Here is a 13,812-nt window from a genome sequence, read left to right as displayed (position 1 = left end):
TGATCTCTCTCATTGTGTACACCGCTTGTGCACTTTGCTGTGTGTGTATATATACCTCTGCTTATGTAAGGATGTATTAGCTTGTTTAAAAATACCTCATTGTTGAAATAACAGGCCTGATATGAAGACTTTGTATTTGGAAAGGTTAGAATACTGTGTCTGTTTTATTTTGTGCTGTGTGTGCTGAAGTTTCTCAAGCAACGCTGAAAACTTACCTGAACCTGACGTGTATAGATTCGTATTTAAAGTGATGATCTCAAAGATTTTCATTTAAACAAATGTCTGTTAAGTCACTACCGCCGAATGAGGTAACACAATGGTGATTGAGCCTGTGGCCCACTGATGAAAGCCTTTGCATTTGCAGTATTACGGATAGGGTGTCAAGCAGCGCCCAGTTAGTGACGCGTTTTCCATCACCCAGCAGTGGTTGGTCTGCCAGAGAGGGTAGGCGGAGCTAAGCGGCTGCTTTTCCGGTCTCTGCAAGTGTTGCGAGTAAACAGGAATCTACTATGGCTGAACAAACAAAGAAAAGATGGATGACTACAGATACAACTTCAAAAATAAGTGAAGATCCAAAGAAAAAGAAACAAATTTGACGCTCAGATGAAGGCAAACAGTCTAAAAAGGAAAGCGACCATCAAGCGAGGAAAATCAAGAGTTACAACCGGAGCCAACCGTAGATGTCACACATACAACACTCTCTGGATATCTGGGAAGTGTGCTCCTGCAATTATCCATTATTGCCATACAACTTTAAAAAATGGGGGCTGATACAAAGAGGGATCTAAGGACAAGCATACCAGGACTGTAATATAACTGAGGTTAATAAGACTCACTCCAAAATGTAGCTCTATTCATTCAGGTTTAAGACATTTAGTTACATAAGCCCAAGACCAGCGGAAATACAATGGTACAGAATTAAACTGAATATAATTCTGACCAGTCCTCAGGTGATAGTTTAAAGGAACCCTGTAGACTTGTGATGTAATCTACTGTGTGAATATCCCAACACTTCTGTTTTGTGTATTCTGTTCGGGTTTGTATCTTCCTTAACCCTCCTCTCAGACCATTCGAGATCATCATCCTGATGACCATCTTCGCCAACTGTGTGGCCTTAGCTGTCTACATCCCCTTCCCTGAGGATGACTCGAACGCCACCAACTCCAACCTGGTGAGTGCAATATTTCTTTACAGATAAATACGCTCTCTCTTTGCTGTCTGGTCCAATGGATGCTGGTTTAAGTAACTGCTTAGTTTCCTTTGTGGATGTAACATTACTAGCAGTGTAGTCGATTTATGAAACATGCAGATTTTTCTGTTAATTAGCACAACTGAGCAGGATGTCATTTGTACGGTTCCAGCTGATTCTGTCTGACACTTTGAGTGGTTCAAGAAGGTGAGTGAAAAGAGTGAAAGGCAGTTGAGGACTAACAGATGGGAGCAGAAGGGGACAAGCTACGTACCGTCTTACTTACTCTGAGCATCATTTGCTTTTTTCATTGACTGTTTGGATAACACAGAGTGCTTGATTTGAATGTTCTGCTTTGGAGCCTGAGGAAAGTGAAAGGTTTTAGTTATTTTGATGGACTCTACAGTCTGAGGCATTTGATCAAACGCGAAGCATAATTTTCTTGTGGGCAACAGAAAAGTTTTGGCTAAGGAGAAAATAGTTGTTTTGATTGAGTAATTGCGCGCACTTATGTCAGTGCATCCAGTCCATTCTACTAAATGTAGTATAATTTGATATTTTGAAAGTAAAACAAAAATATCATACAAAACAAAGACATCTGTTGCGTCCAAACTTTGTTATATTTCAGGCTGCTTCTTGCCAAACCTTATATTTAATTACCTAAACCTGGCCGCTCACCAGGTTGTGTGAGTGTGTGTGTGTGTAAAGCAGTGTGTGGCTCTGTGCTCATACAAATCAACATCCTTCTGCTGGCTATTCCAGCTTATCCTTGAGGGTTGCAGGGGTCTTGATCCAATCCCATGTGACACTTTGGGATTGCTACTCAGTCACAGTGCTATAAATCAATATGATTACACACATCTGTACAATTTATGTGCAGGTGTGAGTGTGTGTGTCAGCTTGCAGATGTATGCCAGTGTATTACTGCGAGGAGGGCGCTAATCCCTCTAAGGCCGGACAACATCTGTCACTTTGATTCTTTCCTTTTTTTCTTTCTAATAATGATTTAGACACATCCACTACTTCCTGAGAGCTCGCGCCGTACTATCTAGGCATTTTTTAAATCGTGTTTATTCATGCTTTCTTTTATTTCTTTTGCTGTGTATCTAGCCTCTGATTTGTCCTTTAATGATACAGTGTCAGTTCAGGTATATGACTCAGTGGAAGAGTAAATAGGACTGAGGGAGGACAGCTGTTTTCATCGTCTTAATCTGTGACCATCACCCACTCTCTCTGCCTCTCTGTATCGCTCTCTGTAGTCTGTGAAAGGCCTACATTGCAGCTATTAGAATACCTTTGCCAGTTTCAGAGCCAATTTAAGACTCACAGGCACACTCTCTCACACACAAAAGAGTTTGTCCCCCTAAATGAATCTATTTTCAGGTCTTCTATACTTGCAGAGTTATTTGGGACCCTACTAGTGACCCCTTCCCCCCACCCCAACCAGTTAATGAAAAGACTCAACACTCCCATGTACACGTACACAAACAACTCAACACCACCACAGCTGTGGTCAATTAGTTTTATCACCTTCTGACAGACAGGAAGCCGCGTGCAGATGGACCAGAGGCTTAAATATATGGTTGAACTATGTATCTGTGTGTGTGTGTGTTTATTAGTAAATTTTTTGTCTATGTTTGTGATAAATTGTCACAAAGACGGCTAAATGCTGTGGAACGGTCTAAATAACTGGGCTGAATTGAGTCTGAGCTGTTTTAGGTCCGACAAGGTTGTTGTCAAATATACAGTGCCAAAGAAAACATTGTGTCCTCCAACATAAAAGTCCCCAAGTGCAGAAAATGCTGGTGTTCATTCAATGTAAGATTAAATGTTTCCAAAGCACCATGTTGCCTAAAAAATAGCGAATTAGTGAAATTAGTGATCGCCTCAGATAATGTATTTTGTAGTGATTGCAATGTGTCGGACAGATCTTAAAGGGCCAGTTCGCAGATTTTCAACCTCATTGCTATCATGCTATTATGGGGAGCTAATGCCATTATGGTAGAATAAAAAATACAGTTTGGCTCTGCGCCTTTGGAGGACGCTATCCGCTTCTCCAATGGGCCCTGGAAAACCTCCGCCAGACTGTGTTAAACGCGTCTTCTGTCGGAGGCGAGGGAGCGCGCTAAACTACACTTCCTCAATCTAGGATGCTCGCCCCCGATGTCATGTCTGGTTCAAAATCATCAGGTTTGTAATGTAGACTGCAGAACGACGATTTTGACGGTAGTATTTTGCTCCAGCTTCTCTCGCTGGGCCGTTCCTTTCAGAGTGAGGTGCGCAATGCACGCTGGGTGTTGTAGGAATGTACAACTTTCTCCACAACTATGGCACCAAATTCAAATATTATTGCTTCTACCGATTACAGAGAACACCAGCTTTGACTGCTTATACTAAGCCTGACAGTGCTGCCAAATGTGTCCCATCTCACTGCAAATATTATAAAGATCATGATTAATATACACATTGTGTCTATAAACTATTACACCATTGATTGCTTGTTATGTTCCCAACATGAGTCAGAATGAAGACATCACGTTTAGAAACAAAGCTTCCTCTGACATTCCCAGACATGCATGTTAACTATGTTTATATTGTGTTTGGCTGTTGGCCTTATTCAGTTCTGTCATTGTGCTCTGAAAACAGTAATTAAACCGAAGACTGCCAGGATCCTTTTTACATTAAATTGGTTAATTTTCCAGAGACTTTTATTCTTATTATATTGTCATCTTAGTCATATAGATGATGGGTTTATCCAGAGCTGCATGCAGGGAGTAAACTCAGAAAGACCAAATGCCTCTTCATGCACATTTTGGGAAGAATGAAACTGTGACCTTACTGTCTTACCAGCAGGAAGCCCTGCTGATTGTCTGAGCCGTCCGGACACTGTTGAAAGTTATTGCTTACAGTGTCACCTTTGCGTTCCAGCGCTACAAAACTGAGGCACCCCTCTCATTAAGTTTAATGTGAGCTGGAGCCACAGGAGGGTTTTAAATATCCCCTAAATCAAAGCTCTTTTAATTCGGCCCGCCCTGAGCCCCTCGTGTAAATTCATTTGTGCCATCCTTCCCCCTTTGTTCAGGCTTGTTGTCAGTTGAGGTGACACATTGTGCTTAGCCTCTTGTGGCTTTGTTTGCTCAGAAACAAAGTTAGTTCTTCATGTTTTGCCAGTTTTAATCGATTCAGAAAATCTTCAGGCTTACACAAAAGTCTTTTGTCAAAAACAGCTGCATCATGACTCTTCCCAGCACCCTGACGTTGTTCTTTATATTTACCCCTGACCCTGCGTGTGATCCAGCCTGAGTTTCACAATCAATACGGCACCCCCTCGCTAGCTTTGCACAAGTCTTTCTTATGTAATAGCAGAGATCTGTTGTATTGCTTCCAGTACAAGATTTCTATTTCGGTCCGCATCCCATAATGAGCCGCTCTGTCTCCTTGACGACATGCCCAATAATAGCAGCGGGAGAGGTTGTCATGGATATGGTAACCGTAGTGATGCTCCTCATCTGTCCTTGGTTAGAGAGAAAAGACGGGTAGGAACCAAAGTGCTCCAAAGTGTTTTCTCTCAGGGAGGACATTTCTGCTGCAATTTGTTCAGCTCAGTTTTTAAACTACAATGTTTCTTTTTTTATTTCAAAACTTCTATTAACTTTCTTTGTTTTGTAACTGTTATTTTCCCCCCTCTACTCTTTTTATCTCTCTCCCCTCCCTCTCCTTTTTTCTGCTTAATCACTTTCTCCCTCTCGCTCTCCCTCCATTCCTCCACCTAATCAGATCAATATGGATACTTTTAGATGGAGAGAATAATGATGTCATAACCAAGCAATTTGCTAATCAATACACCTGATTAGAGATGGAGAGAGAGGACTCCCACACACACACAACACACACTTTTGACACCAAATCTCGTAAGCAATGATAAGGCATAATGGGATTCTCAGAGATTGAGGTTTGATTCTGCGTGTGTTACAGTTGTTGAGCCATGTTTCATATCTTTCACTTGTATTCATGGATGTTCGCTGTGGCTCATTTGTGTGTGCTGAGGTGTGTGTCTGTACCAGCAGAGGGTGACGGGGTGTTTAATGTTAGATGAATTAGCTCCCGGCTGTGCAGCAGGCATGTGAAACAAGCAGCTTTAAGTCAATGAATCACATTTCAGAGGTTAATGGAGCCCAACACACACACGCAACCACATCTTCTCTCTTTACTTACTGTTTTTCTCGTTTCATACTGACAATAGTCCTGAAACAATCTATGTTGCCGTATGAATATATGAATGATACGATATGATTGATTTACATTTAAAGGAGCAATTCACCTCTGGAAAAAGCCACCGTCAGTCAAAGCTGGTGTTCTCTGTAATCGATAGAAGCAACAATATTTGAAATTGGCGCCATAGCTGTGGAGAAAGTTGTACAAACAGCTTGTGGTTTCGCCCATTCTACATTCCTACAACACCCAGCATGCATTGCGCCCTTCATCGGCGAACTGGCCCTTTATTCCCATCCATACTCCTTGAATCGTCCTTTTCTATCTCCTTTTCTTGGAGTTTCTTGATGTGTCTCTTTGTCTTTATATTGTTGGTTATGCTACAATACGTCCTCAGAAAAAGCACCAGATAAATTTGTAGTTATCTGACTGTCAACTGAAACTCTATTACACACAGTTAGAATCAAATTGTGTGGCTTCTATAATCAGGAGGCTGCAACTGTGTTGATAATAGTGCTTTAAAAGAGGTGAATACCTGTGAAAACAAGGATTTTTTGTGTACTTTTGCGATCACCTTTGATTTGTTGTAGCGTTCTTCTGTTTGACATTTGACCTCAGAGGTGACATCTGTGTTTCACAATATGTTGTATTTCATTAAATTGATGAAATAACTGTAGTTTACTTCCTTACAAAGATTAATTACCAATTTTTTGCTCTTAATATTGTCTGCTGCCTGTGTGCGTTCTCCAGTCTCTCTCTCTCTCTCTCTCTCTCTCTCTGTCTCTCTCCATCATCTTTCTGCTGTTAAGGATCAAGTTAACATGCTGTTCCTTTGGGTGCTACACTGCTGGTTGCTAGGTGTCTATTTATAGATGGAGAGGAACGCTCAGCATCTATCTGTATGTTCACTTATCTAAACAATGTTGGTCTGCGTTTTCTTGTGGTGATGGAGGTGGCTGACAGTGTGTGTGTGTGTGCACCTCTGAGTAGTCACAGAGGAATGCAGCCACTAACAGTGCCGATAAGGATGTAGCCTAGTTGTGTGTGTGTTGTATACATTAGCAGACAGAGATCATTATGATCCACTACTGTATCGTATCTGGTCTTACACTTTAGCAGGCCCTCTAACCACATGGGAAACGCCAAATCTCTTGCAAGTTTTCTGCAGTACAACAAGTTCCATCCCTGCTGTAGTCTGGGGAGTCATTATTTGGAAATTATAAATGCCGTTCCCCTTTTCAGCTCCCTGAGGAAACAAGGAATACCCCAGATACAGTTTGCTTTCCAACTCCAAAGTTTCAGAGTGCTGTTTGATTTCTGCTCCATTGGCTTCATATTTTGGAGCTATTTTCTACCAATTCCTCACTGCTGCAGGGGCCCATTGAAACTAAAACGTTATGAAAATACAATTACAATCTACACACAAGTTTTCTTCTAAACTCAGTAATTTCTCTGGATGTCCAACAAATCTTTCTCACTCTCAGTCTTTGCTGTTTTTATTCTTTGTTCTCTCTTTTCTTGCAGTTTGAAATACCAACATTTCAAAATGAGAATCCGAGTAGCTCAGGGTTTAATTGAATACGTTTTCTGCGTTGTGCGTGTTGTTGTTGTTTTCAGTGTTGTGATACATTTATGTTTGACTGGGCATTATTCTGATTCATGAGCTAACGGCTTTAAACCCACATTGAATAACGCATTGTGGTTGGTATACAGGAAACTTCAAACCACTAATGCATCACTGCACAACAATCCTAGTTTTTATCACTCACTTCATATTCTCTCTCTCTCTTTGGACAAACTTTATTAGCATGGCTGTTAAACAGAAACAAAAACGGCTAAAGCGTAACAGTCGGCTTTGTTCTCGTCTCTGTATTATTGTTTTGAAATGAAAATACATAATAAGCGAGGAAATTGTGTTGTCTCCGTCGGCCCCTCCCTTCCTCCCTCTGAGCGCCTCTCTTCTCTCCTTTGCTCCTCTCCTCCACCTCTAATAAAAGTGAAAGATAAAGACGGTAAATGATGGCAGCTGTGGCGACCACATTCATTACAACACCATTTCCTCTTTCCTCTCTCCTCCTCCTTTGCTTTTTAATGGTCCCATTTTGGTGATAAAGATGGGGAGAGATCCACACAAACCTCCTGACCTCTCCCTCTTTCTTCTCTTTTGCGTCCTCTATCTTCACACACTTTTTCGCATCGAGCTTCTGGTGTGTCTGCCTTTGCATGCATGCGTGTCTGCCAGTCCAAACCAAAAACAGCTCAGCAGTATTTTTAGGGTTTTGTGAGAACATTGTCCCCGGCAAAAAATCCCATGATTCCTGAGCAGATCCCTGGAAATGGTCCCATCTTACACCCCCCTGTTTACTCTAAAACCTGCATACTTTTGAGGCTATGTTTGTACATATATTTGTGAGCATGTGTGTGTGGGAGGAAATATATAAGATCCGTGGATATGCATGTTGATTTGTGTGATGCCGCATTGGTTCTCAGCACTAGAGTAATTTGGCAAAAAAGTCATGTTAAATCAGGTCAAATGAGCCTTATGAAACTAAAATAAAGTTTCACTTATGCGGATACTGAGGCAAGTGTTATTAACATTACATAACAGTCTGAACGAGGCTAGCAATGCAAGGGTTTATATGTAGCTCCAGATGTGCCAGTGGTGGAGGCGAGAGAGAGACAGAGGCAGGCAGTGAAGGAGAGAAAGAAGAGAAAGAGATAGAGCAGGATATTTTTACTGAGCTAAAAGTGTCCACCTCTGCCTCACATCGACCCACATTACAGCTCCCACAGAGAACACGGAGAGGAAGAGAGAGCGATGTCTCTGTCCATCACAGAAAGTCAGTGCAAAGTTACCACGAGGAACAATGTCCGTCTTATTATCCCCATTTCTGTAAGAAACATTCCTGTCATTGTTCGATATGGCAAATACTGTTGACGTCAGCTCGGTGGCTCTGTTTCAGGCAAGTTGCTGGGCAGGGCTTTAAAAACAAAACCTCAGGAGGCATCGGAGTGAGCAGAGCCAAGCTTAACACTTGTGTAGTGTTGGCTGTGCATATGGCAGCACACAGATGACATCATTTAAAAAGTGAAAGGATTAAGTAGTCCATGAATCAGCAGCATAAGGCCAAACAACATCCAGTATGGGTGATGAGTAGGGTTATGTCTGTTGTATATTTGCACGTGTTAAATTTAAGTTGGAATTTAGAAAACACTCATTGGGGAAATCGTGTCAGCAGCAGTGGGCAGTCACAGGGCTCCCCCTTGGTTCGAGGACAAAGAGTTGCATCGCTGAGAAGCCTCTGCATGACTGCTCTTTATTTAACATTTCATAAATCCCAAGTTGAGATCTGTTTGATTGCTGTGCGGCGCAAAACACGACAAAGTGGTAGCTGTAATCTTGCAGCATACCAAACAAAAAAGCAATCAAAAAATCAGACTAGTGTGTAGACAAAGCTTTTGTTGAGTGAGCGAAAGCAAAAGCTGTAATATTATCTGTTACGTAACATGCTTTATACTGAAAATATGATGATCATTTCTACTACATGTTATAGTCTATTACAAACAAGCTCATGCACACATGTTTTGTGTGCAGTTAAATTTATACGTATTTGACTCTTTCTTATGTTTACTCTTTTTTAATCATTGTTAATGAATGTCATTTTTAGTACGCCTACTGTTTCAATCTGTATATGTCTAAGGCTGTGTCTACACGTACACGGGAGTTTTTCCCTCCGTTTAAAAAAAACAAAAACACAAGCATGGTTATAAAAAAATCCCTGTCCAAACGAAAACGCAAAAACGCAACAGAACGCCACACCAACAGGCGGCAATGTAACCCGGTCATGCACAGAGGAAAAAGAAAATCACAGCCAATCAAAAGTCGGTAATAGTGCATCCCGACACCTCTGTTCCTCAATATAGTGGACGAGTACCTGCACATATATGTTTAAATATGTCCTGTTAGCAAAGTTAAAAGCATCACTGTTTGTGTCACGTCCGTTATTTTGCAAGGACTATCGCCTCATTTGTGTTAGCGCCTCACAAAGGCCATAACAGCGCACAACCTGACGTCACGAGCAAAAAACCCTGTTTACCCCGTCAACACGTCTCCATGGAAACGGAGTTTCTAAGAGTCGCCGCCCTGGCTGGAGTTTTACAAAAGATCCGTTTTCAGTGACCTGAAACCGTGTTTGTGTGTGGACGAAAGGTCAAAACACAGAGGAAAAGCTATGTTTTGACAAATACTTGTGTACGTGTGGACACGGCCTACAAGTAAAGGGAGATTATTATTTATTATTTTGTTGGTAGATCCACATGCAGAGATTTGTTGATTTTCATGTTCTCAGTATCAGCAACTTCACACTGGAAAATCTGAGCTGAATATGCAGCATCATCCCATCCCCGGCATCTCCAGTATTAGGCACCCACACACACAGCAAATGGCTTATACAGCAAACATTAGAGCCATGGCAACAAAGGTAATTGAAGTGCACGGTAGATCTCTTGGCAAATTAGGGGGGCAAACAGGTGTAATGTGTGCTCTGTGTGTGCATGCGTCTTCATCTTTCCAGACTAATATTTGAGCAGCGATAAAAGCCTGCTGTGACATCACCAGAGGAGTAAAGCAAACTGCACACCGGCTACTTCCAGCTAAAAAGCCCCATCAGTCAATCTCTACTAGGCTTTATGCAACAGTAGGGAACTCGATCATTGGATATTGACATTAGGAAGCATTTTTTTCCAGTTCCATTGACGTAAAGTATTAAATTGAAGTGACAAACTAGAGATGCACTCTTTTCTTGTGAATGGCCTTCTGGAGATTAAAGAGCTAAAATCCCATCCAGAGCAGCAGCTCCTCTCTCACTGAATTAAAAGGTGACGCCGTGTAGCAGTGTGCACCGGTCCTGTTAGGAAGAGCTAGCAGTCGTGTTGGTGTGGTATTCACTGACATTTAGCCATCTGGTCTGGGATCTGGCAGCCTCCCTCTCTCTGTGTCCCTCTCCGTAGCCTTCGACACAAACACACACACATACACACATACACAAGGTGAGGCTCATATAGACGTACACATCCTAGGTTGAATCTCTGGCTGTTGATAAGGTGTGTCACTGTGATGCAGAACACTGTACTGTGTGTGTGTGCGTGTGTGTGTGTGTGTGTGTGCGTGTGTACCTGCAAGCTTGCTAGTATGGTTTGTGTGTTTTGCTTGCATCATCAAAGGGCCGGGTTCCCATAGAAACAGATGTTTCCGTCTTCCTCCTTGGTGGCAACATGTGACAGACTGTGTGTATGTTTGAATGCGTGATACATCCTGAAAGTATCGCACAGAGAGACGTGCATTTTAATTAAATACAGTAATGAGGTGAGTCAGGTAATCAGCTTTATCCCCTCATTGATCTCATCATTTAACAGCAGCCACAGAGGAGGTGTCGATGAAGAGAAGTTTAAGATGTATATTTAACTTTGAGACGTGGAAAATGTGCGGAATGGGCCAAGGGTCTTTATATTCATACCTTTCTTGCAGTGAGCCGCTCCACTGTTTGTTTTATTCTCGCGATGAGTCATTAAAATTGTAACAGTGAATTCACATCAAAAGATGAATATGTTTGCGTTTTCTTCTGGGTCTTTATCCTTCATTAGTGAGAGGCTGGTGGGAGGCAGATTGGTCATGATCAATCGAGCGGCCTTGTTAATACTGTAAAGTGCTGTTTCCACTCATCTATCCACTGAAATCTGTTTGTCATTGAATCAATAGGCATGAAAATGAATGTGCTATTTTGTGACGGGCAGAGTTGAGACATATTTTGTAAGGAACAGACGAGTGCTTTAGCATTTTTTATCCCATTAAGCACTAATCACACATACTTTGCGTCAATGTCAAGCATAGTTTTGGAAGCGTCTGGTGCATTTAAGAGAGTGCTGATATTTGAGCTTTGATGGTTGTCTTCCTAAAAGCGTTGGAGCTCTCTCAGGACATAAAATCACATCAAACTGTGAAAGTAAAATGACATCTTAACAAGGTTAATGTCAATTTGCTTGTTTGTTGCACAGGAAATAGTTGCCATTAAAGGTGTAATCTCAAAGATCTCAGTTTGGTTCTCTTTGGTGGCACCTATGGCGATAAACGGTAATTGCAGGAGCAGACTTCCCACATAACTAGACAGTGTCACATGTGTGACGTCCCACGGTCGGCTCCGGTTGTAACTCTTGATTTTCCTCGCTGACGGTCGCTTTCCCTTTTAGACTGTTTGCCTTCATCTGAGCGTCCAATTTGTTTCTTTTTCTTTGGATTTTCACTTATTTTTGAAGTTGTATCTGTAGCCATCGACCTTTTCTTTGTTTGTTCAGCCATAGTAGATTACTGTTTACTCGCAACACTTGCAGAGACCAAGAAGCAGCCGCTTAGCTCAGCCTACCCTCTCTGGCAGACCAACCACTGCTGGGTGAAGGAAAATGCGTCACTTGGCGCCGCTTGTGATTTTTTCCACAAAAGTTGCCAGACACCCAGTCTGTAATACTGCAAATACAAAGGCTTGCATTAGTGGACCATAGGCTCAATCACCGTTGTGCTACCTCATTCAGCGAAAGATAGTGACTTAACAGACATTTATTTACATGAAAATCTTCGAGATTATTACTTTTTAGTATTAGTTTTTATAAAGAAATTCAATGTCAAAGATTCCTTTGAAGCTTTTCTTGAAAGTGTAACCCAAAGGAAACCAGCAATCGCAAGAAATAAATCTGAGGATTTGTGAGACAATTAACAGAAGGGAAAGCAGAAAAACAAACATTTGCTATGCAATATTTTTAGCTGGAATTAAACATTTTCAGGACTTTTTAATTGAGCAAATAATCACTTTGTCTGCGAGTCTGTGATTTTTGCCAAATCCACAAGCAACTGTTCAAGTATGCCAAACATATTTGTGTGGAATTTAAGAGGTTAAATTACACAAAGAAACTTCTATAAGAGAGCAGAGAGCATGCCCTAGAACGTGTGTAATACATAACTAACCACAATGCAAAATACAAAGCTTTTTATAGCATTAGGAAAGGCGTTGATTGTGTAGTCAATGTTGCACAATCAAAGTGTTAACATTGCATAACTAACATGGCGAGTAGATGTACAGAGCAGTGTGTTCCCTATAATTATAGAAGTATGTTAATGTTGCTATTCAACCATATGTGTTATATAGGTGTTATATATGTGTTTCATTGTGACAGTATCTGGATCACTGAGCCGACAGCTTTTTATCTCTCCTCTCCTCTTTCCCTCTCATCATCTTCCTCTTTCCTGTCCTCCTGCTTTGTAGGACAACTATCAGGTGTGTGTGTGTGTGTGTGACAGCGACCTCCCTCTGCTGCACCCCCCGCACCCTCCCGCTCCTGGGAGGTGACCCAGTTTCCCATGATCCAATGCGGCTGCTTCTGCTGCGTTGTTGCCGTAGCGATATTGCGCAAGCCCTTTAATGCCGGCTGCGACTGTGCCATGAATAATGGATAGAGAGAGTGACAGAGTGTTAGACAGAGGGAAGGATGAGTGGAGGAAGAGAGGGGATGGAGAGGTAACAATAAATGAGGCAGAGGCTAATTATTAAAGGAAAGAGAAGTGTAGACAAAGAGTGAAGGAAAAGAGTGAAAGGAAAGTAAGAGTACTGCATACAACGCTAGATAGAAATGAAGTTGCTGTAACTGTAACAGTCAGTTCAATACCAGTGATTGCACATATTTAAATTTAAATCTTTCCTTTTTTTCCATTAAAAGCATGGTTGAACTCAGTGGGAAATAGTTACTTCCTGTAATACAGTTCATCTTAATTGGCTACTATTTGAGGCACAGGTTGGTACAACTAAATTTAGCACTTAAACAGCAGGCTTTAAGTTAAAGCCCCATTGATCCCCCATTGTCTAATACAGTGGTTCTCAAAGTGTGGTCTGCGAACCATAGCCTGGCAGTCGGCAAAATAGTTATAATACATTTATAATGAATTATGAAATTGTGCTGCATCATTAAAAACTGCATATCAACAGATGACGACCATTCATGTCCATTAGTCCCACCCACGTTAGCTTTGGACCAATAGAAACTGATCTGATTGTGACACATCAAGTCAATCTGTCATGAATCACTGAACTCACTCAGGTCGCAGTGAACCGTTCCTGTGGCTGTCTTGCTGCTGATAATGTTCTGAAAGCTTTTAAGATCAATTACTTGGAAAGTATAAACGCTGTCAAGTTGAGTCCACAAGCAGTTTGAATCAAATGAGCCTCTGTTTTAAAGCATACAAGAGGTTTTAACATGACTCAGATTGAAATGTTTTTCTGTTTTCTGTATCAAATGGTAAATGATAAATGGACTGTACTTATATAGCGCTTTTCTAGTCTTTGCAACCACTCAAAGCTGCTTTTACA

General features: G+C 41.4%; 1 protein-coding gene across 1 annotated transcript in view; it reads left to right on the top strand.

Moving 5' to 3' along the window:
• Positions 1-13,812, top strand: part of cacna1c (calcium channel, voltage-dependent, L type, alpha 1C subunit) — a 214,659-nt gene that overhangs the window by 68,750 nt on the left and 132,097 nt on the right. Inside the window, exon 3 of the mRNA XM_069670681.1 lies at positions 1,066-1,171. Coding sequence (XP_069526782.1) covers positions 1,066-1,171 — 106 coding nt within the window. The remainder of the gene's footprint in view (positions 1-1,065; positions 1,172-13,812) is intronic.

The sequence above is a fragment of the Semicossyphus pulcher genome, unplaced genomic scaffold, assembly GCF_022749685.1.
Source record: "Semicossyphus pulcher isolate SPU_LCO1_2020_fin unplaced genomic scaffold, fSemPul1.0.p SCAF_20, whole genome shotgun sequence".
Classification (NCBI taxonomy): Eukaryota; Metazoa; Chordata; class Actinopteri; order Labriformes; family Labridae; genus Semicossyphus; species Semicossyphus pulcher.
The sequence above is the reverse complement of the archived record's forward strand: the minus strand, read 5'-3'. Positions and strand labels throughout refer to the sequence as shown.